This window comes from Temnothorax longispinosus, chromosome 3, assembly GCF_030848805.1.
Source record: "Temnothorax longispinosus isolate EJ_2023e chromosome 3, Tlon_JGU_v1, whole genome shotgun sequence".
In the NCBI taxonomy this organism is placed as follows: domain Eukaryota; kingdom Metazoa; phylum Arthropoda; class Insecta; order Hymenoptera; family Formicidae; genus Temnothorax; species Temnothorax longispinosus.
In genome coordinates, this window is record NC_092360.1 from 14,330,199 (window position 1) to 14,355,258 (window position 25,060).

Genomic DNA, 25,060 nt, shown 5'->3' on the forward strand with positions numbered 1-25,060 from the left:
TTTAAGATAATAAAATATAATTTGCAATAAATATACAATAAAAATAATACATGCATCGTTTACTTTTATTTTCATGCTAGAGAAACGAGATTACCTTATTCAATAATATAAGTTTTGTGAAAAATTACAATTTTTATAGCACATAAATTTAATGTGAATCTGTTTGATAACTCAAATCATATTTAAGAAAATAAATATCCTCATAAATTATAAATTAAACCAATTATTTTAGTGTAATAATTACGATGTTTTTTATTTTGTATTACTTGATGAAGTTTTTAATAAGCTAGCGTGTCGAGACGCCAGTTGGAAAATACCAATTTGAGTAATATCATAAACTGCAAAAAAACTTCGTTACGTCACTATAAGAGAACTTCCAAACAATGATGAATAAAACAGGAAACAAAGAAATGAAGAAAATTACGAGAAATGGTTATTAGACACGATAGAATTCGTAGACAGTTAACGGAGAAGTACGCTCGAAAGTTTATCGCCGCTTTATACAATCACCAAGTTTGAAAATTCATTTTCCATACATCCCGCTGCGCTGTCGTCGTATTAAAGTTATCGACTGATTATCGAAGTTTCTCCGTTGTTATCTCGATAGTTTTCATTATTAGTGGAATTTTTCTTGTTACTGTCGATCTTCGACAATAACAAGAAGGTTCGAAAAGCAACGCAGTTTTCTGCTTCTTACACGGATTCATATAAAATTGTCAATGTAATAAAAGAACAAGAGAGAAAAAATCTAATGGAAAAGAAGAATAAAGAAGACAAGCAGATAACCATAATATCTCCAGTAATTCGAACGATTATCGGCAATTCAAACCTCCAACAGACTGTTTTATCAGTAGAAAGAAAATACATCTCTCTTTTTACAGAGATTTCCGAATTTCCGCGAACATAACAAAACTTGTTGCGGCAAATCAGACGCTATAAGAGAATATCAAAGAGAAGGGCAAGGAAACAAAAGATGGAAACATTGCAGGGGCTAGAAGAAGAAACAAAGATGAAGGAAAAGACAGACAGAAAAGGTAGACTTAAAAAGATCAGGCAGGACTCGCAAGCAGTCGGTGAAAGGACTTGTTCGAAAGTTTATCATTACTTTGTACTCGTACATAGGAAAACTCCGCGTCTCCGCAACGGCTCGTATCCGATACCCGCCAGCTAATATCATTTTAAAACCAAAGTTTCGCGCAAACTTTTGTTTATTATTTCCCTGCAGCGTGCTATGCCGACCAGCCGCGGGGCGGCGACGAGAACAAGAGGTTACTCCTCCAATCGAACTTTCTTTATCCAAGCTCGCCGTGGCCGGGCGAATTATTTCCCTTTTCTCTTCTCCTCCAATGTTCGAACAGTATCGAAAGTAGTCGAATAGAAGTCGGAGAAAAGAAATAAAATGTTGCAAGCCGATATCACTTTATTAGCCGGATATTTTCTCCCTAAGATAAAAAGGAACATTTTGCATGGATTGAGAGTAGGTAAGGTATTGCAAGCTTCTGATCTCGGTGCAATTGCATCGGCATTCATTTGTACAATGGACTGCACTTACCTAATGCTTCGAGAATATATTTAACTAATAAGTTAAAATTTAAATTATTCCATTTAACTACTACTAGTATGATTTCTATTATAAGTAGTAAAAACGTTTTAGAAATAAAAGTTGTTATATGTAAATAGTTAATACAAGTATTCTGTGCGCCTTAAGCAGTAAAATACTTCAGATTTCAGCGAGGCAAACATTTAAGATAAAATTCTGTTCCGTTTCTATATGCAATACCAAGACGAAATAACGTCGCAACCGTGATAAATTAACGAAGGTTAAAGCATACTCGTGGAGAGCACGAAGGCTGGCTCAAACTCCACCGCGAAGTATTCCTCAAAGTTGTATTTATCGGTGAATAGATTAAGATTATGTTCGTGGGTGTAATGGAAGGTCGACGGTTTCAGGCTGCACTCAGTCCCACGAGATGAATGAGGCGGACAGATAAGTGGAGAGAAACCCAGAGAGAGGTTTCTCTGGATAAGATAGAGAGTCGAAAGGGGTGGGGTCGCTAGTGTTCTGCATGATCGCTTCATTAACCTGTATTGTCTTGTAGTTACATTGCTTAAGATTACATTTCTTATCTTATCATATAGATGGACAAATAGTTGTATATTGTTATGTAAAGACGAATAAATGTAATGAATATTCGGTTGCACTACATTATACATTATCGTGCATCGCAGCGATCATAGCACAGCATAATATATTTATGTAATAACACTTTATTATGAATAAAGAATACTAATGTAATATTGGAGAGGGAGATAGAAAAATTAATCGAGATATAAGTATATTCAATAAATAAATCAAAGGGCTCAGAACAGTTTGTTATTGCGTTCCGAATTATATACTTTAATAATAAAAGAAATAAAAGGTGATAGAAAGTAAAGAAATGAAAGAGAAGAAAGAACGGAATAAATCGAAGAGCTGTGTTAAACAAGAAGACGGATAGACAACAAGGCAAGGAGATGAATTTCTATCGAGGGCATGGTACGTCACGGGCAAACGACGAGCTTGCCGTGCATCGGATGATCAGTTCATTTCCGATCGTTGGCCACAATCAACAATACACCTCTGGACATTCTGGATTCCAAATCCGTCGGCATGATCTGCACCGCGAACCGTTTGTCTGTATATAGGAGGATACGCGCGTGCGTGTGCGCGCTCGCGAATTCATCGTAAACACACACGTGAGAACATAGAGCTGTATATGTAATTTCGCGCGAGCGAGGGAGCATTGCAGCAGGGAATCTGACTGTGGTTCGTTGCAATAGAGCTTGTTATCTGTTGTACCGACGAAGTTGATGTACCATTTATTGCCCAACAACGTTCGAACTATTCCGACTGACTAACGCATTGAAATCGGTTGTTTAAAAAAGAGATTGACCAAGCGAAAGACATGTTATAAAATTTTGATACCTACATGAAAGCTTCTTTAACAATACAGAAAGACACAGTTAGCAATCACAAGAACAAATAAAAGAAAAGCAGTTTAATTTTGTATAAAAAAAATTAGATCTAGAAGAAGAAAATTTTAAGAAATTAGGTCTGCTAAAAAATATTAAAAAATAATATTATGTTTTATGCCTGTATGTAAATATTAAATAATATGTTAAAAAATTTATCTACAAAGTTAATTAAAAATGATGTGATTATTTTTTTACTAATTTTTAATAATTTATATAAAGATATTTATTTCACATTTAGATATAAAAATAAATTTTAATGATCAAATTTTTAAATACAAGTTAAACTAGTTAGCTAGACCTCTTTTATCACATAATACGTAATTTTAAGATATTAAAGATATTAATATATCAAGATGTTTACTTTATTCTTTGGTTTCTCGTATATCTTTTATTGATAAGATTACATAACGTGCAAACACACAGCATAAAAATTCATTTATTGTTTTAAATTATATCAACGATCAGGAAAAGTAAAAAATTGATAGTATATCAGAGGGTTAATCGCGTCGTTTTCATACAAGTGCATTGACAAAGAATTTAAATGAATTTTATTCGATCAGTCTGTATATATATCAGTGGCACGATAACCATTATCGATATTACGTCAAAACGGTCGAACGATAGAGTTAAAAATGTAACGTATTCACGTAATAGTACTTGATGGACTATAGAAACACTTGCCGTTTTTCACAGATACTTTTAACAGAATAACCGAAATACCAAAACTGTCACACGCGATGTGCACGCACGCGCGTGTGCACTTTATTAAATATTGGAAAAGTTCTTTGACGTCAATCAATTTTTTGAAACATAACTACAAGTCATAAGTTCAATCTTAAATTAATGATTTTTCATCACTTAATTTAATAAATAATAATTACAAAAATAATGGTAGAAAAATTTGTATAGAAAACGTATTCATTCTATCTCAAATTGTGAATTCGGAAAACAATAAAGCGATTTAGTAAATGGAATAATAAGACACTTATAGGAAAAGTCTTGGCTTTACAGCGGCGCGGCGGCCGCGTATTCGTCTAACAATAAATGAGGTTTAATTAGAGGAATCCTAATTTAAGTCGACAGATTGAAATATGTCGAGGTCGGGACTTTTAGGCTCATATATTTCACAGCGCAGTTGGCAAATTAACGATAGGTTCCATTATTTCGTTAATCAAGCAATTTTTAATTACTAAAAATGCAAGAAGATAATATGCCATTGTTTTCACCGCATGTCGTAGGAATATTTGTAAATCTAATAAACTATCTATATAACTACGTTTGTATATGATCATCACTTTTAGTACAATATTGAAGATACTTATAAATATTTTTAATATATAGGTTGCATGTATATATTAAATGATTGATTGTATTTCAATTGATTACAATTGTATTTGTCTACTCCTTTTCAAATAGCTCCTTTTTAATGGTATAAACATGAAGAAGCTAATAAAATTATAACATACTTATTTGGCATGTGTGTAACAACTAACAAGTATTCTTATTATTGTGTTATATATATATATATATATAATTTGGACTAAATATATATTAATTATTTAATATAAATGTCTTTAAATAACGAGGAAAGGAAGATTGATAGGCACATTAATTATCGATATAACAAGATATCCATGAAAAATTCTATAGAAGTGGCTCCAATAAGCTCCACAGAGTTTCCTTAAAAAGTTCCACCCACCGCGTCGCAAGTTTCTTCCAAGCATGAAAGTCAGCGTGAAATTTTTCAGAAGCCCGGCGTATATAAAGCGGAAGAAACAAAAGCAGAACGAACCGTTAAGCCGCAAGACGATGGGGCGGCAGAGGAGAGGGGATTTGAAGATGAATGGAGAACGCGAGAGGGTGCAAGGAAATAAGAAAAGCTCTATTAAGGAGGACCCTTTTCGTTCGCGGCGTCATATCGGTCGGGCGATGCGATGGTAGGAACTAGAAAGTAGAAGGGGAAGAAGAGAAAGAGGAATGGAAGGAGGAAGGAGTGAGATAGCCGGAATAGATATGGTAGGGGAAATTTTCAGCGTTGAAAGGATTATGGGGCGAGCTGTGCCAGGCTCAAAGAACCGCTCGCGGTAATCGACGACATGATTTTCCACTGCGCCGTGTTCTTTCATCCATTATGGCCCTCTCTCCAAATTGCGAAATATTTTTCTAACACTTTCAGCATTCTTGTCGCGGTCAAGCAGATAAAGGTCAACTCGAAAGAAAATACCGGAGAAATATATTGGCTTACTCGCGGCTTACAATTAGATGTCGAATTTAAAGCGAATTGCTGGTGATATGCGATTTCGTGCATGCAACATTGGATATCTACGTATTTCAAATATTTAAATATTTAGTATTATTATCGTTGTTTGTTATTATATATATATATATATATATATATATATATATATATATATATATATATAATAGTGCGCTATGTGTCATAAAGGATCGCACTGATCGCAACAGCAATGGACTGAAAAGAGAGGAGGAGGAGGTGGCCCGGGGAGGCATCAGGCAACGGCAACGACGCGGCGGAGCAACCGTAGGGTAAGCAACTTATATGACTTATTTAATTTATTATTTTACTCCTGACATTATTTTATAAGTGTTTATTATTAATCTCAGCGATCAAGTATTATTTTCTTACTCTGTTTAAAGAAACCAAAAATAAAAAAATTCGAGGTAATAATTATTTTTTAAATATTAATTATTCTGAAGCACAGTTGTAATTTAAATACGCTCTCTTTTACAGATATGACAACTCCGCTACGCATCGTACCGGTGAGTTTGAAATAATGCACCGCTTTCCATGCACCGTTCCTCCTTCTGCTGTCATACTTAGCGCTTGAAAAGCGCAAACCTCATATCGTACGTCGGCAAATATTCATAAGTTAAATATCGCTTCTCCACGGGAGGTACGTATTCGTGATATAACATCGGCGTGGTATTACTTTCGGCGCGAAGAGCTTTGCACGTATGAGTCCGCGCTGCTCCGTGCGCGTGAAAACGACGGCTGCTTCACCTAAGATGGCTTAGGCGAAACAATTTCGGCATTTTATCCACGTCATCTTGACGTTTGGCGTATGTCAAGACCTTCTCGGACCGGATGTGGAACACGCTGCAAAATGACGTTATTACGGGCGAGATTCCAAGATGGTAAAAAGCGCGAGGCAAACAGACAAAAACTGCGGACGAGCGGAGTAGAAATTTATCCTTATAAGTTAGAAATCACTTGACGATTTAATCTTGGAAAGTTCAAACTCGATGTTATTAAAGGTATATGTATATTCAATCAAAAAAGATACGTTTTACGTATTTTATGTTACTAAGAAAATGTTACGAAATATATGTATAACAAAAAAATTGCTAATTAAAATCTTATAAATATAATTTAAATAACTTGTTCATTTAAATACAAATAATTTTCTGATCCGCACAAATAAATGTATTATGCATATAAATTATCTATTACTTTTCATTTGTGTAATATTTTGGGTAGATATAAAAACTATTTAAAAATATTATTCCTATTATATTTGTTAAAGCAAAAAAGTGAAAAATATCTATTTATGTAATTAATTGTGATTAATACTTTTCATAATTATTTATAGAATATTTAATACAGCATATTAAAAAATAGGATACTTGTTTTATGCAGATTTGATTAAAAACGGAAAAATACAAAAATCTTGAGTATTTTTAATTTAAAAAATTCTATTATAAAAATGTCTGAAATGTTTTCCAGCAAAAAATAAAAAAAATAAAGAAAAATGAAGCTGTGTTTTATTTTAAGATTAAATTGTTAATATTCATATTGCCGATAATCGTATTTTAATTTATTCTTTCTTTTTGTATGATAACCTCCACGTTTATCCGTTTATCATAAACGAAAGTTTAAAATTAAAATAATCAAAATTTTTTGCGAGCTTTTGAAAATTGCTAAATTACCCGCAGTACGTCGATGCGCGGAAAAGATGAGCTGATGTTTTACCACGAATTGTGACGAAACTTCCACGAACTAGTGACAAAATGGACAAAGTTACTCGCACCTCTGAGATGAGATTGTTGTCCCTTGAGATCAGATCGAGTACTTGAAATTTCTGTGAGACCATCCGTTGCCAAACTTTATATTCGCTTCCTTCATGTATCCCAAAGGCCTTGGTGTTTTAAAGTATTCGTCCAAGTTATTCGCATATGCTTATACCCCAGACAATTACTAAATTAATAATTCACAGTTATGCTAATATAAATGTGTTACTTTAAGTAAGATAAATCTTGTTTATTATGTACAATACAATTATTACGAACGTTATATGTATAACCCTCCAGATATCTTTTTATTTTATCTTTTCAATTCTTCTGATTTCCACAAATATATCCTCGTAATAATTATGACTATTTATTATCTCTATTAGCGTTATTTTACATTAAACAAATACAATATTTATATCTGCGGCGAATATGCTTTCGTATTCATATAACTTGGCTAGTCCAGATTAATTTCGTATATCGTAACTACTACCAATGTATACGAGACCGCGGAATATCCACCGCACATCGCAACGAACAGTTGCAAAACTTGTACGAAACGCCAGCAAAACGGGAGAAGTTGCTCCGTACTCTGGCATGAAATTATTTCTGAAGCTCAATGTGAACCTCCGAAAGTGCAACAGAGCAATTTTGTGTCTAGATTCGCCGTCACGTTCAATGTACCAAGATAGAGAAACAAAGTGAGAACAAGCGAATAACTGTATAAATATTTTCGCCAAAATTTACTGCTTGTGTTAATTTATAATTACAGCTTAATCATATTATCTTTACTTTCTTATCATTACTAACATTTAATAATAACACTCTTATCATAAATAATGTATAAGACATGCAAAAAAAAAAAACATTGAACAATATTAGGTAATAATAATACTAAATCGTAGATCTTTAGATTTATATATGGAGGGGTAAAAGCCATAGTGATGTAAGTCAAATTTTTTAAGATACTGACTCGTGTGCATAGATGCAATCTATATAATAGTATCTATGCACACAAATCAATATTTTAAAAAATTTGACTTATATACCACTATGGTTTTTACCCCTCCATATATGTGTGCATTTATCACACAAAAATGTTATTAAAAATATACTATGTTAAAAAAGTAGAACATTATCGCTTTCAATATTTTGAGTCGCCTTGATTGTCATTGCCATTATCGTTATAGTTTTCATCATTTTGAAAGGACAAAGACCGAGACTCAAACGACAAAATTATCTTGCATTATATATCTCCTTGCATTCAATCAAAAGACTCCAATCGCATGATTTGTTATAAAAAAAAAGAATTAAAAAGAGAGTATCTTTTTTTGCAAAATAAATGTTCTCGATTGTTTGGAATTTGCATAAAAATGTTTTCTGCTATCATTGTTTTTTGCGTGTACTACGTTTTCTCTAGACTTATCCAACTTTTAACGAAGCGCGATAATTGCATAACGAACGACAAAAAAAAAAAAACACAAGGCACAAAGGATACGATAAAGGAAACAACATGAAAGAACGAGAGAAATTCGGATTTCTCGAAATTCTAGCAGTGGTACAAACTTTTGGCGAAACTTGAATCGATTATTTTAATGTACGAAGAGACAATGGGCACACTTGGGTTAAGTTTAGGGAGACAAGAGATAAACAACTACGATAACGAAGGGTATCGCCGGAAACCCTTGTTCCTGTTTATGATTCTCTTATACATTGTCTGTCTGCTTCTCTGGTTTTCTTTTAGAAAGGATCAGTCAAAGATGTTATCTACGATACATGATCTTGCATAGTCAGCGACTTTATAGTGACTACTGCTATAGAACTAAATACTGATAAAACTTGAAAAAAAGTTTATTAATAACAGTTAAAATAATAACTCGCTAAAATAACTCATACGTTGCATTCAATGTCCGACAAAAACATTTAAAAAATCTGCTTTTGTGTGCGACAATAGCTTTTTGTGTATACAAATATATGTTCGAGTTATAAAAATATGTCGTATTATAAAAGAGAATATAAAGAGATATTTTTGTGTAAAATATTGTTTTACAAAAACTATAAGACTATTATTTTACAAATTGTAAACTTTCGAAATGGTGCAGCTACAATCTAAAAAAGAAATTTGCAAAACAGTGGAATGATTGATAAAAACTTCGTAAAACGAATTATGTCATATATTTGTTCAGCGCCCAAGGGGATGTCATCCAACGTAAATCACGGTGAAAGAGGAAACTTCAAAATGACGACCTGCGATTAATAAACTCGAGAATGTAATTTCGCTAAAAGCCACGGTAATGAGCTAGCAGAGACGATTACCAAATTTTGTGTTAGTCCGAAAGTGCATCGTCAACGTTCCTGATTTTCGATCTAATTAGTTCTGGGCTACTCATGTACAATATCGTTACTTATATTTTTAATCTAATATTCAAAATAAATCTACAACTTAAATTATGAAATGTACCCATTTCATTAATTACATCGTAATGCAATTATAAAAAAAATTATAATAAAATAGATCCAGTTTACCTATATTTTTTCTATATTATACAATACATAGGCTTTCTAAATAAAAAGAGAGAAAGAAAGAGAGAGAATGTAGAACGTTTCACAAAATCATAATGTTTAGGTACTGTTATACCTATATTATATGTTTATGTATAATAAAAAAATCAATTAACAACTATGTACTTAAAATACTATGATTAAATGCATAAAAGTTTAAGTGCATAAAAGTTTGTTACTGTTAGCGAAGTAGAAAAATGTAACGTATTTTCTTTAATTGGATTTGTTCTTTACGAATTGATCTATATTTGACTTATATTCTTTCGTAGTAACGATGTGTGAAACAAGAAGAATCGTGATCGAGCTAGGAGGATGAAGAAGGATGACGAGAAGAGGGGAGAAAGAAATTGTAACGAAAGGAAAGAGCCGAAAAGGAAGAAAAAGTTCTTCTATGTACCGAGAGCAAATCGAATTCGCTTTTGATTCAAAACTTTTCGCTCTAACTATCGATGGCTACCCTTCAAACATCGATTGCATTTCTGCGGTACGTAATAAAATCCAAAACTATTTCATGGATGTGTAATTGTCATAGATAAAAGTTAAATGTTTTGCTTCAAAATATTATAAATAGGGTAAAAGCATTTTGTAAGAAATTATTAAATTAGTTTCAAGATAAAGAAAGACTAAAAAAAATTGAAGAGATTTGCAGCTTTAAAAAGAAAAATTTTATAAAAGAGATCGAGAAGAAATTAACCTTTAATTGATTGCCCAAGAAAAATGGAACCGCGAACGTGCTCAATAGAAAATCGCTCCTTTTTCTTTCCTCTTAACGATAAAAGTTGATATATAATAGTGTAAAAAGCAATCTCTCAATAGTACTATTCCTTTTGAGAAATGCGAACAAACGTTCCATAGGTCTCTCTCTCTCTCATAACTATGTTAAAATAATTAATAAATCCAATTAATTTATTTAGTGTCTTTGATACAAACAAGCGCGCGAGTTCTCTGTTTATCTTCTAATGTTAATCTTCCACAAGAAAACGGGACACGAAGGGGCGAGAGCAGATGCAAGAGATTCTTCTCAACCGGCGCGGCGGGGAACACGCGGGAGTACACGGAGTTCTTCTTCTGTCTCGAAAGTTCTACTTGCCGTTCAACCTGCGGAACCATCGTCGCTCGTACCACACGTACCTTCATACCTCGTGGTTTGAGGGATATTGGTTTTCAATTTGCATTCTCCCAATAGTCGGTCATGCATCATTTCGAAGTTGCAAACCACCACGAAACCGCGAAGCAGACCCTCCCACTTGGTGCCATACCGGCGTGAGTTCCGAATAAAAAAGAACGAGACGATAACGTTTGCAAAAACAAAGTCTCAACCGCCAAGAGGGAAGTACGACGAGGCAAATGACGAACTTGCTGCACCACACCGCGGGCGCGGGTTCTTCGAAGAACCGGTCGATAAATATTTGATGGCGTCTGAAAGCAAGTTAATCTTGTAATCTTGTAGACGTACGCGCGTACTTTGGATGAATACTCATATAGGTATCGTGTTCAGACTCGAGCGATCAGGTGCACATATCCAAGTATAGACAAAGAAACAGTAAACTAAAGGAATAGTCGTAAATTTATTTTTTTCTCATTTAGATATGAAACATTTCTATATATATATATATATATATATATATATATATATATATATATATATATATATATATATATATATCTATTTCTATATCTATGTGACATAATGTAACTGTCACAATATATCATAAGATATTACGTTTGTTTTTATGGATTATAAAATAATTGTCACTGATTGTGAAAACTGGACTTGTCAGAAAAATTGTATTAACTATACTATAGGATTACAGGCAATAACAAAAATCATAAAGAAATTAGACTCTTTAGTTTTAGTCTGGCAATAAAAATAATTTTTCTCTGATTATTATATATAAAATATTGATATTAGACAAAATTCTATATAAAATTGAATTACAACTTTTTCATGAAATAAACTTAATCTTTTATTTGTGTTTTTGCAAAAATGTTTGCAGATCGATCTCAGGAAAGACAGAAGAAGTATCGGATACACCTTTCGAGAATCAATGGAGCCGAATTCAACCACTTTGCTCCGAGTGGAGTTAATAATGAAGCGAAACTGAGATGCCTCTTCTATCTTGGTTCTTGCAATGGCGAAACTTTGGCTACAAATTCTCAGCGAAAGTTTTGCACTGTTGCTTGAAAAGTGTAAGACATGCAAGAAGTTTTCGTGGTAATAGGTCATGATAATAATCAATGCATGTGTATCAGATTCAGTTAAATGATATAATATAATGTAATTATAATATATGTACTATCAGCACGTGTAGATCATTTCTATATCAACAGATTAGTATATTTATAGTACGAGCAGCATAATTGTAAAAGAGTGGTTTTATAAGTTATTATATAAATATAATACATATTTGTTTTCATCTTGCAAAATTTCTAATTTTTCTTAGATATAAGATTATTGAATATTTATTTGATTAGTTTTTTATTCCCGTTTCATTATTGACGTGCTACAAAACTAATCGTCAATCAATGTACTACAACGAAAATCCTGTAAATCAAAAATTGGTAACTGAAAAATCGCAGGTTAACTCAATGTAAAATCAACGAGAGATGGTACTATTAAACTGTAGTCTATCGTTCGCTGAAGTGCGTTCCGGCGACCATTTAACGTAATAGTTAGCAAGCGCTCATCGAATCGGTCTTTATTTATCGGCCCAGCGGAAAATCGTTTCGTACGCGGCAGGTCGAAAAGCTTTGGAAGGTGGAAGCACGTTTGAGAGGAAATTAGATCGGGCAATTTCCGTGTCCACCAGCAGCGGTTGACGAGGGATGAAACAGGATGCCGAGAGAAGGGACAGGTGCAACCAACCATGCTGTATTTATTCGAAGGGTTTTACGAAATTAGACCGTTTAAAAAAATTTAATTAGATTGTGTTTAACTAGTGATGTAGACTGAGAAAAAGAAACAGAAAGAAAAAAAAGAAAAAGAAAAAGAGAAAAAAGATTACGTAACTGATGGCTAGTTAAATTTTTCAAGTTATATTGAAGTAAACGCTTTGAGTTTATATGCGCACAATCCTTTCAAGTGCGATATTTAACTTCAGCTATTCATCTCCAAATGTAAAAAATATTTTTTACATGGTAAATCATGATAGCAAGCAGCAGATCAAATTCTTTTGTATTGACAAAAATTTCTGCAAATAAAGTTTGCAGGCAAGATTAACGATAAAAAATGATGTAATATCACGCGCGTAATTTTTTTCTGCATTATCGAAATTGTAATGTCTTGAATACAGTATACGACAGTTTATCTTCCCTTCTCTCTCTGCGTGTGTGTTTGTGTGTTTCTCTATCGTTATTCCAATCTCCAAGCTCTCAAAAATCGTCGAGTCGGTGATTAAGCGAGCGGTCCGGAACTCGGCGCGAGCCATGCGTAAGCTGTGACACCTGACCATGCGCACATCCCGGACAGGGGTAATTAATCTAAGCCCATCGGACGAATGGCTACCGGTACCACTACCGTCACCGCGCGAGGGTAACAGCGGCGACGGCCGCGGCGGCGGCGGCGGCGGCGGCGACGGCGACGGCGACGGCGATGGTGGTAGTGGTGACAAATTACCTGGACGCGCGCGACGTCCGCGTCCGAGTCGCGGATACAGTTGATACGGGCTGCTCGGCACGCTTGGCAGATACAGTTGGTGTACCATTGCGGTGCGTATCATCCGTATCCTCTGCGGTCCAACGACGAACTCGCGAACGGAACTTCCGCCCGCTCGCGTATCACACGTGAACAAAACGAATCGTACGGATGTTCGTTTCCACAGATGCGATTCTGCCAAGCGATTTGAGTACCGCGAATAGATTCGGTATAGACGAGATTGGTTTACTGTTATTCGTATACATGAGCTCTTTCAAATCCGAATCTTTATACTACTACTTGCAAAAAATAAATTTATTTTTAAATGCAAATTTAAAAGCAAAATACAGTATTATATTTTCGCACAATGATGAACAAAATTCTCGATTTGCTTATTTGTTACAATAAATAATAGATAATCACAAAACTAGTAAAAGTTACAGAGTTACAAAATATGTCTAAACGAGATAAGGCCGATCCTTAAATTCCATATCATCCAATGGAACGAGCCATTTTTTATCCATTCAGAAGCTATCAGATTTATTGGATGGATATCGACCAATGTTTCCTGCATAAAGAACAAATAAAAGAACTGCTATCAAAAACTTCTATTTACGCTGTATATTCTTAATTAAAACCTACAAATTAAGCCCTTTATGAAACTATCAAACTGCCAGTTGTTTCTTTCATCACTACCTTCAACAAAATATCAAGTAGAAATTCTTTAATATATAAACGTAAATACGAGATAATGTATAAGCTGCTCCAGATATACTACTTTTAATACTAAAGAAAAAAATGATCTAAGCGATCAAGTAATTTATCAAATAACATAAATTAATGTTTGTTTTCTTAGCAAAACTATTCCTAACTTTATTGTTACAACAAAAAATTGATATGTTTTTTCGCTTATTTTGAGATAAATACACAATATTGGTAAATTATGCGTATTATTAAATTATTACATATGTTGCATAAAAATATAGTCCACAGCAATATCAATAAAATGATCATTTACGCACTCGTGTAGCATAATTTTTTCTGGTACAATGTTGACTGTTTTAATCAATGATTATGTAGTCCTGATATGCACTTAAAAAGCTTGCCAGGCAAATATAAATGACAGGGCCGAGTATTGAAACGATAACTTTATACATAATGAGCAGATCGTCATTTAAATGCCAATAAAATCGCACATACGTAGCCTTTTTTAATTGATCAGTGCAGTCGTAAAATTTTATCGAGCCTGAGATAAATGTCAAAGACCAAGACCGAAACAAGATAAAAAATCGCCAAGTCTCTTCGATCCGATTGAATTCCCGGAAGAACAGCACTGAAAAGTATAGAAGACTCGCGCTTCGTATGAAAAGACGGAGATGATACTTGGTAACGCCTTTTATGCGTCCTCGATACAGCCAAAAGTTTCTATGGCTGCGCAAGAAGGATACGGCTTGAAACGATTTGAGAGACGACTAACGCTCAAGACCGGTAGACTCTTCAGTGAAAAAGAGTAACTAGCAAAGAAAGTCGCAAACCTCGAACTTCGAGCTTTAACTCCGAAGCGATTAATTTACACAAAATCAATTTAAAAAAATACATTGTGCAGAAAATTGCCCGGTATATCGTCTGCTACAGTCACACGCTAGTAACCGGTCACAGCGCGTTGTCGATATCTTTTAACGATGCACTAAAAGCTCTAACAGATCGTTACAACAACGATATCAAGCGCAGCACGTTCGCGGCTGGCGTAAGCTCTACCGGTCGTTGCGTTATAGGTATTTCGCCGGGTTAAACGCGCCAGTTAGCTCTCAGGACTAACGATAACCTTTTGACGATGACTACGTTCCCTATGTTCTGGCCGAGTGCTTCCGATCCGTATAAATGCGCCATACGTCTACGCAACACATACGCTCGTAGCTATAGCGAACGCTCCAGTGCGTAACGTATGACATCGCTCTCTTCGTCAAGCTCGATTTATCACTCACTCGTACCACCATCGAGTCTCGCTGTTGCTACGACTAGACTAGTTATTCGTAATTACTCGCGTGATGGGGAAGCTCGTTTCTCAAAGCGGATGGATAGACTGACGGATGGAGAAGTTATATCGTTGCCGGGATCTATCTTTCCCACGGGACACGGCGCGGCACTACGTGCTGACATTACGAATTCTTTATGGATAAATGGCATTTTCGCTCGCACGAAGAGCAAAGAGAAATTACGTCGTAAGAGTTCTGTCAACTAATTCTATCGGAAATATGTAGCGAAAATTAAACTGTTTAAGAATTTATTAATATTAATATTAATAACAACGATATAAGATGACACAAGGGTATCCTTTGTTGAAGACAAGCGTTTCGTAAAACTAGAGAGAAAATAATAATACACAGAGGCGCTCAAAGGTATCATAAGTATCACCATAAAAAGTAGTAAAATAAAAAATTTTTTATATAAGATATAGGTACAAAGATGGCAATCAAGACACAAAAAAATGCTTGAGATTCTAACATCTAATACCTAACGAATATATTCAGAAGTACGCATAAATCAAGGCGTTAAATCTTAAACTAAATAGCTTTTTTAATTGAGCTTTTTTATTTTTTAGTTATATTTTCCAAGCCATTCGCATTTCAAGTATTTTGAATAAATTATTTTGACATTGTGTATTTGAAAAATGTAGAGTTATAAATAAAATTACAAAAATTCTTTGAACTTTCTGTAATTTCTGCGAAATTCTGGTGAGATACGCTATTATTGCTATAACGATTAAATGAGATCACAGTAATGGGAATGGGAGGAATATAATCAGACTTGAGCTCATGGTAGGATTTATCAAGAGCACTTGCAAATGAGTATCGCAATGACGAGGCTGTAGGTAATCGTCCGTTAAATGATCATCATGCGTTCACCACGCATGAAAGGGTCGTGATAGCATGTGTGATATAGTTACGTTCCCTCGGAAGTACAGACTCATCGATCTCTTTCTTCTATCATTTTTTTTGTTTATTTCGCTATCGTCATTCTTAGATGTACGACACAATTTGTCGATCAATACCTTGACAAACGAGAAACATGTTCGAGTCACGGCGAGATGGAGCATCGGGCTACCTTCAGATAATAACTAAAACTTTCCTGTCAGCCATGTATATATTGTGTACGCCACGCAACACTGCGAGGCGCACGTTATTAGTGTCGTGCACAATATGCACACAGAGAACAGACATCCCTCTTCGCCCCTTTCTCATCCAATTCCGGCCAGTCGCCCCACGTCCCACGCGCTACACGCACCGCACAGCGCCATGGACCTCTCTCCGGTTCTCTATCGGCGATACAATATGTGCGGCGCATTGTAATCTATGAGCCGGCTAGCGCCTAGGTCGCCGCCGCCGGCTATGATGATATCAAATGCAGTGATTGACGCTCCGCTCTCCGTGCCCACAATCTCGTTTCTCGTAGCCGAACCGGTCGGCGTGTAACCATCGCCATCGCCCTCGCCATCGCCATCGCCATCGAGCCGCCATGATCCTACGCTTGCAGTCGCATCGCGCACGCAACGACGTGGAGAGACTGAATTATCCGGCATATGTTTGCGCGATTAAGTCCGAACGATCGACCTTCCGGTTCCTCGTTCGTGCGAGCGTGAAACGAATCCAAAACTAGAATTTGGTGGCTTTGGCGCTGGTCCGATGACACGAGTGCGTTAAGTGAAATATCGATTGTACCGTCCGATATAGCCAGTCAAAAACTAATCGCGGCCATTCGCATTGTTTGCCAACGCACGCTCCTGATTCTAGGTCAACTGCGATCGATCGTGACTTTACGTTACTGTCGTTAAAAGACAATTCAAGGTAATTCGACATCTCGTTGAGTAACGTATTCAAACATACTCGAAGATAATTAAGACACGGACGATTTTCTTCAACTATCTTTGAACGCACGAAATGAGTTCATCACTTATTCTAAAAAATGTACAATCCCGATTAAATTAAAGAGAGATATTTTCTCATAGAACATACATGTTAAAATCAGAATGTGATGACAAATTTCTGAGAAGTAATTTAATCGTGCAAAAAAAACCCGTATGCATTCCTTTCACGGTAGTTAAAATTAAATAAAAATCGACGAGGCACACACAAAAGCCAACGAGACTGCGCCGCTTTCGACATCCCGCGAATTTATAACGCTAGCGCGAAAATTTACAGGCACACGACTATTCCAGCAGGCTGCATATTTTTTTCACCCAATCTGGCCATTGTCCGCGCGCGATAACACCGAGAACATATCGACGCATCGATCTTTCATTCATCCGTTTATTACGCGATAAAAGCATGGAACGTACAATATGCATGAAGAAAGGTTTCTGGTTTCTACTCTGTTTTCTGACATTTCTATGCTATTTTATATACATGCAGATTAATTTTATCAAATACTATTGCTAATTATTAGTGTTTGTTAACTGTAGCCATCACATTATTAACGATTACATTTCTGGTACAATGTTACTTTCAACATTTCCGTTACTTTAGCTTTTTATCCTCTGTAAGTCGAGTGGTAAGCGGACATCCCATTCATAGGGGCAACTTTAGGAAACTCGTTACTTTGTGTCAGCTTATCCGATTTCTACGCTCTGGATCATAAAGGCTCTTAACGTTATGGGGTCGTACTATTGTTGTCGTTCGCGTATGCCATTCGGCGATGTAACCCACCGCGACGCCACCGGGCATTTTTCGTTAATGGCGTTAAAGGCTCGCTTTATCATTCCCAACGTTTCCCATTCTAATTCCGGAGCGTACCGAGTCGTTATTAGACGGAAGAGATAAAGATAATTCGGCCAGTTGCGCGATGGCCAGAATGGAGGACTCCCGGCAAACAATAGCGTCTTTTATGATCCATCTACACGATCGGAATCTTCGTAGAATGCCTTGCACTTTTCCAGCATTGTCTGATTCTGCACTTTCCCCTAATTTATGATTGTCGAGCATTAAAATAATGCAAATTTTGAAAATAGAATTATTCTCAATCATTTAACCATTTAAAAATACAAAAAAATGTACTATTGTGAAACATTTGATTGTAATTGACATGACATTTTTGCGCATCATAAATTAATGGAATAATTATGTGCCATGGACAGTGATTTCTTAATACATTATATGTTATTGATTTACGGATTTATAAATCTAATAAATTGCTCGTTTTTAAACATAATTATCATCAAATATATAAGAAGTAATTGTAAAGCAACAATTTGTTTCGCAAATTTAATGTAATGTAGTAGATTAACTAAATTAACAAAGATAATGATACTTGCTTTAATCCATCTATGCTTTATAGCACTTACTAAAAAGACTTTCTAACGCTCTGAAGTTCTAAATTGCTCCGTCTATATAAGCTCATACTGCGTAATTACATGGATATCAAAGTGCTCCTGAAAGTACTGCTAATAACTACCTACAGTCAAACAAGACTAATTGACTTTGTGGGAGTTTATTCTCGTCAAAGAGTTTGACGAATTCGTTAAATTAATGTTAAAATTCACGAAAAACAAATACGATATGGAAATATGTAGCATCAAGTATTATAGTAAAAAAAGATGACAATATTTCTAATTAATGTCAGATTCTTAAAAGTCACGATATTTTCACTAATATTTTCATTTAATTTTTGCGACTTGCCTTTCTTTTTCTCATCTCTCAGTTCATTCCAGATAATTGTTATAAGTATATAAATATTATTCAATATATTATAAAAAATAATTTTTATATTTTTTTAGCTGCAAATACGTAATATACATATTATTCAATACGTTATAAAAAATAATGTTTTTTTAGCTATAAATACATAATTTAGCTATAAATACATAATTTACTACGTATTTACTAAAGATATTTACTATTAGCGATGTTTGCAATCAAGAGTTTCAAAAAAAATTAATATTTCAACAAAAAATGCGAAACTAATAATTCTCTCTTACATCACTACAGTTACAAAATTTCATACATGTTTTCTGCTTCTCTATCATACATGAATCTGATATCGAAGTAAGAGAGACATTTGTATTCATGACCAAACAAGTCGCTAGTACTCCTTTCCTGCCATCAGCAATATTTACCGCCGGTAAACATGACAGAAATCTTTCATTGAATTCCTTGCTTCACTCGGCGCGCGTTTCATTCTTCTTTTCATCTCTCTCTCTCTCTCTCTCTCTCGTCATTCTTCTCTCGACGCTCTTCTCGCTCTTATTTTCATCTACCGTCACGCGACAATCTCGTTCGTGTCTATACCTGCAAGGATAAAAGAATCCCTCGCGACTGACGCGACCTTTGCGACATGGGAGACCCTCGTGCAACCGCGGGAGAAAAGCGCTTTGAGCGGCGATGAATCGTCGACGACGAAAATTCGCTGCATGGGTTACAAAAGGGAAAATTGCAATCACATGAGAACAAAGTGCTAGCGGCTTGAAATACTCCAACAATAGCACGCCCTATATCTACTATTAGATTAAATAATTAATCGAGTGAGAGTTTAAGTGACTGAGAAAGAAAGAGAGAGAATTTTATTTCAAATCTGGCTTGAATATTTTCCTTATTCTTATTAATGTGCAGATATTTATATCTAATTTAAAGAGTACTCTGATTTTTTTTTAGCATAATATCTAAATGGACTGCATAATTTTCTACATTCATATACGACAGTAAAATATCGATCAAATACCGCTCAAGTTGTTCGCAAATATACTGAAAATTACACGGACCTCCATATGACTTACGACGGATTTATACCTCGTTCTACGATATGCACGTATATGTATGTGTATATCGAACTACTTTACCACTACCACCGAATCTAATTGGCATACACATTAATACAGGTACATTACAGGGGCTGCGATTAATTACCCGTCCGTGACGCGCAATGCAGTCCAAAGTATTCCCTGTACGCTAATAAATTGAGTTCACGCGCGATAGCGCGAGCGACGCACAATTAAATATAGCGAGCAAAAATAAAACAATATTACTTTTTCAAATGTGTCAAACGTAATTCGCACGTTTCTTTTTCTCCGGAAATTTTTTCGCACCACATGACACGATCCAGTTACCTTAACTAAATCCGAAATTAGTTGGCAGTTTCGTATTAATCGTGTTGTGCCGCGCGCGCTCGCCTGACCGCTGACGTGCTTGCTCTTCCATCACGTCGAACACATCGCACCAAAATGGTATATTGCTGTGTCGCGGATGTAATCACAGTACGTGGACATGTAAATCCAAAACGATTCACTGTACCCGTAGCAAGATGCGCACAATAAAGGAATCTGCGCGCCACCATTTTTGCGAATTAGCGATTTTGCATTCGTATACGCCATGCCGCCTCCGAACTTCTCGAATATGTCTATCACCTTTAATATTGTAATCGAATATCTCGGATGATTTCCGTTCATGGCTTGTTTCAAAGAAATATGCCATGTCGGACTGGGATGTTTAATGGTGCGATTAATATGTACTTCACAATGAAGCAGTGGATAATAATTTTCAACATGTGAATAGCAGAAACCCGCCTTAATCAATTCTCCGATATAATCTAACAATAAGTAGTGCACTTTTATTTTTCTCGTTTCTAAAGATTGTAATTTGTAATTGTAAATTGCTACTACGAACCGCTACGCGTATCTTTTTGCTTTAAAGCAAATTATAGAAATGTATAAAAATTTTAATATAAAAAAATTTTACAGCATGTATGCTTTAAAAAGATTGTCATGATAAAGTTATATGATATATTAACAACAAAAATCATATTCCGAATATGTTTGAAGATTCAGCCAATTTTAACAAATATTAAAAAATTATTCTATATTTTTCAATTACTATCTAATAAAACAGAGTTAATAGCTGGTAAACCAGAACTAATCAACCTAATTAATAACATAATATAATCAGTATATATTATAGCATAATCTAGAATTCTAGAATTAGTACCTTGTTGTATTAGATAATAGTAGTATTATGTGCCAAAGTGGATTTAATTATCATGCAGCTGATAATAATACATATGCAAGTTATTATTTATTTTGAAATTATTATCATCTCTATAAACATTAATTACACGTAATATATGTATAATATATCCGACATATGGAACGTTTAATATAAATAACTAATACTACAGAAATGCAGTAAAAGATATATAATCTCTTCTTCAAAAATTTTATTCTTTCTTGAAATATTCCGTAACTTCAAAATAAACGATTCCTACGAACGGTGACGAGCAAATTAAATTTTGTTGTATTAAAATATCAATTTAGAATTTGTCAATAAAATCATAGATAAAAGTAATAATTTTCAATCAATATTATTGTTATTATTATTATACTAAAAATTTTAAATAATACGTTTAAACTGTTTAACTTTATTGTTAGATATTATAATAGAAGCATAGTTACATACGCTTATTATATATAATTCCATAATCACGAGAGATGCCGCGTAAGCGGTCGAAAAAGGGAAAGTTCACGAGAGGTTTAATATGTTAGGATCTCATGAGAAAAAAGAAAGCGAGAACCACCGGATAAGGTGGACCACTTGGTAGCGCTGTTACTTTTAATTAGAGCAGCCAGCCGCTTTATTTCGGAACGATTAGCAAAGCGGAGTCAGAGACTTAGCAGCAATTTTTACTCATTACGGCTTTCAGAAAGATCCCTGGGGTGATGTAGCGTGAAAAGATGAAAATCCCTCTCGGGACCAGACGTTGTCTGACATAAAAACGACTTCTCGTTACCGTTCTTTGAATCGTTTCCTCTTGAAATAATTAGTTATTACGCAGCTGATAAAATAATAAAGAAAAATTTGAAAATAACACTCACCTTTCGGCTGTTCCCATCCTTGGGGTTTAAGTCCGAGGCTACTGTCCCGAAAATGGTTGGCTGAAAAAGAGATTCGTAGTATTCATTAGTCATCTTAATATTTTAACTTTGTAATAAAATATTTAAAAAATATAAAAACAATATAGATGTTTATAATAATTAGAGTATTCATGTAATCACTGATGACATTGTATTTTAGAAAGTAAAGAATTAATGTCGGAAAAAGAACAATTGTTATAGATATATTCACAATAATTGTATAAAGTAATAATATATATGGCAACTGAAAAAAAAGCTCATGTTTAACAAATATACGTCCATCACAAAGTCGAACTAACTATAGTCCTAATCACATTTTAACTGACAATATAATTAATATTAAATTATAAAAAATGGTTGACCTAGACTAAGTTGTTTGTGACAATTTATTCGTAGTACTTCTGTTTTTGATAATTACAAACAACATCTAAATAATGTCAGTTTCGTGCAAATTTTTATTCCTAGAATTCGCGCGCGCATTACAAACGCCAGTCGATAATTAATGCGATAGTCAATCAATCACGTTATGCAGCTATTGCAAATTTATCTTTCATCGCTCGCACAACTTTTTTTAGGGATTATAAATTCATAATTTTCGCTTTATTCAATTTTTTATATATAATCGTAATAAATTGCAAGCATCTTGTAATTAGTTGGATAAACATAGCTAACAAATAACTGTCCGAAATTGTCGGTGAACATTGCATTTCACACGAAATTGTCAGGATCTGATGCTGTCATATAAAACTGCAAAATATCGCCGTAAAATCACGATACTCGTAAATTCAGGGATAATGTCTCATTCAACAGTGTAGACTAGCCATTATTAACCCTGATGCATGATATATTGTAGCATCTAAGCAGAATAAATAAGATAACGCAATACGATATACATATAATTTAAATTCAATGAATACTTTTACAATGTGAACAACTGAACAAAACAGTATACATAGTATTCTCTAAAATAATCTATTAACATCTGTGCGCATAAATGATATTTTAGGAAATGTCGAAGAGTTTTTTGTGATAGCAAACTATATTAATAATAATTTAATTTCTTACTTTTTAAAAAAGTACCCAGGGAATAGTTATTTTTCAATATTTAATTGTATATAGCAACAACAATATTATGATTTTGTAATATATTGAAACAATCATGACAACATTAATTTCCTGAAAATTATATCACACATGTCACGATTATTTGGTCGCTCGCGGTCGAATCATCTCGCAACGTTAATTTTGGTAAATTATTACATCCGATCCCATTAGACAATTTACGCATTTAACGCGCCACATATTTTACACGATTATCGTTCACAAATTTTACGTCAAACTGTATTGGCAACAAACCGTTGACTGTTACTCGATCCACTCGCTTAATTTCAGATCAGCCAAGCCACAGTCAATATTTTATGAGGCTTAATGAAAACTGTCAACGTGACGACAGCTTTGATAAATAAAGCCAGTTTTTACACCCAGCCGGCGATACGGGTGGCCGTTCTCCTCGAGTTTTAATGCATCGTCCGCGTTGCAACGAAATTAAATCGCTCATACGAAGTGACGCTCTAAGTTTCTTCATGTATGTGTAAACTCATGTGTACCCATATATTTATAAATATAATAATAAAAGAGGAGAATATTGTGTACTATCTCTATTACTCTATTATCACTTTATATTGATTTGTGTCCGTAATATTAAATAAAGTTCTTTATTACTAGACAATGATAATTGTTCATGCACTCGTTTTATGGATTCAATTCCGTTAATATATATATCACCTATATAGCGACAAAATATATATAATTGCTATTTAAAATGGTACCATAAGTAAGCGAATTACATATACATGGAACTAACACACGGGTACGGATTTATATTATCATGACAGTCATTTGTCTCTCCTACTTATCGCGACTGTCACTGATCTTATAATTTCAGGTGGCACATCATACTATTTGTTTTGATCACTTCATGTTTTGGCATTCATCCAAAGATTAAATATATTGTATTTCACAAAAGAATTAAAAATGTAATCTAATTTTAGTATCAATGTGTGATGCGCATCGTAATAATTCTTTTATAAAAGTTAATAAGATTCTTTTATAATACACATTGTAGTTACTTATTTTATTTTATTAATTCTAAAGTCTTATTTTTGATTTTGCTCAATGTATCACAAATATTGAACACTAAAAGAATCATACAAAAAAATTAATAAAATTAAGTATAAAGTAATAATTCTGCGCGTGAAACACATTTGGTGAAATCTTGTAGGTTTATATACAATTTCTGGATCGTTCCATAAAATATGAACAGAAGTTTATCTACGCGTGACAGTATACTGATTCATTATACGTTAATCCTTCGTTTAACTGTATTACTAAAAGTCTCTATCCTCTACGTATTTTTAATTTATTTAGGTTCAATGAGTGTCATTACAATGAAATCCAATTTAAATTTGCAGGGTCTTCTGCATCGCGGAGATAGAAAGTTTGCCTCCGCAAAATCGAGTGTCACCGACAGCAGCAGCAGAAACTTCCAATATCTCACTAAAAAATCGAGGCAGCAAAATTACTTGGCTATCCTCACGCGCAAGGAATTTTCCCTTCGACCGTAGTAAATAATCAAACAAAAACTGTGACAGCTTATTCTCGGAACTAAATTTATTTCATATAAAACTTCAGAGAAGATTTTTTTTATTTCATTTGCTTTATACTTGCGTAATAATTTACACATGGGATTACATAGTTATAATAAAATATAATTTAGAATTGGATAGGTAGAATTAGATTATAGGTAGATTGCGTAGAATTGAGGATAAAAGTTTACTTTAACATTATTTTATTTATTATAACAGTTCACATACACACAAATAGCAATCTATATTTTGGTTACCAAATCGACAAGTAAGAGTTAACGC

At 34.3% G+C, this 25,060-nt stretch overlaps 1 protein-coding gene across 2 annotated transcripts in view; it reads right to left on the reverse strand.

The window, feature by feature from the left end:
* The window catches only part of LOC139810364 (uncharacterized), a 293,594-nt gene that overhangs the window by 133,109 nt on the left and 135,425 nt on the right, over positions 1–25,060 (reverse strand). For both annotated transcript variants that reach the window (XM_071773847.1, XM_071773848.1), the window contains one exon: positions 22,095–22,154. In XM_071773847.1, the coding sequence (XP_071629948.1) occupies positions 22,095–22,154 (60 nt within the window). The remainder of the gene's footprint in view (positions 1–22,094; positions 22,155–25,060) is intronic.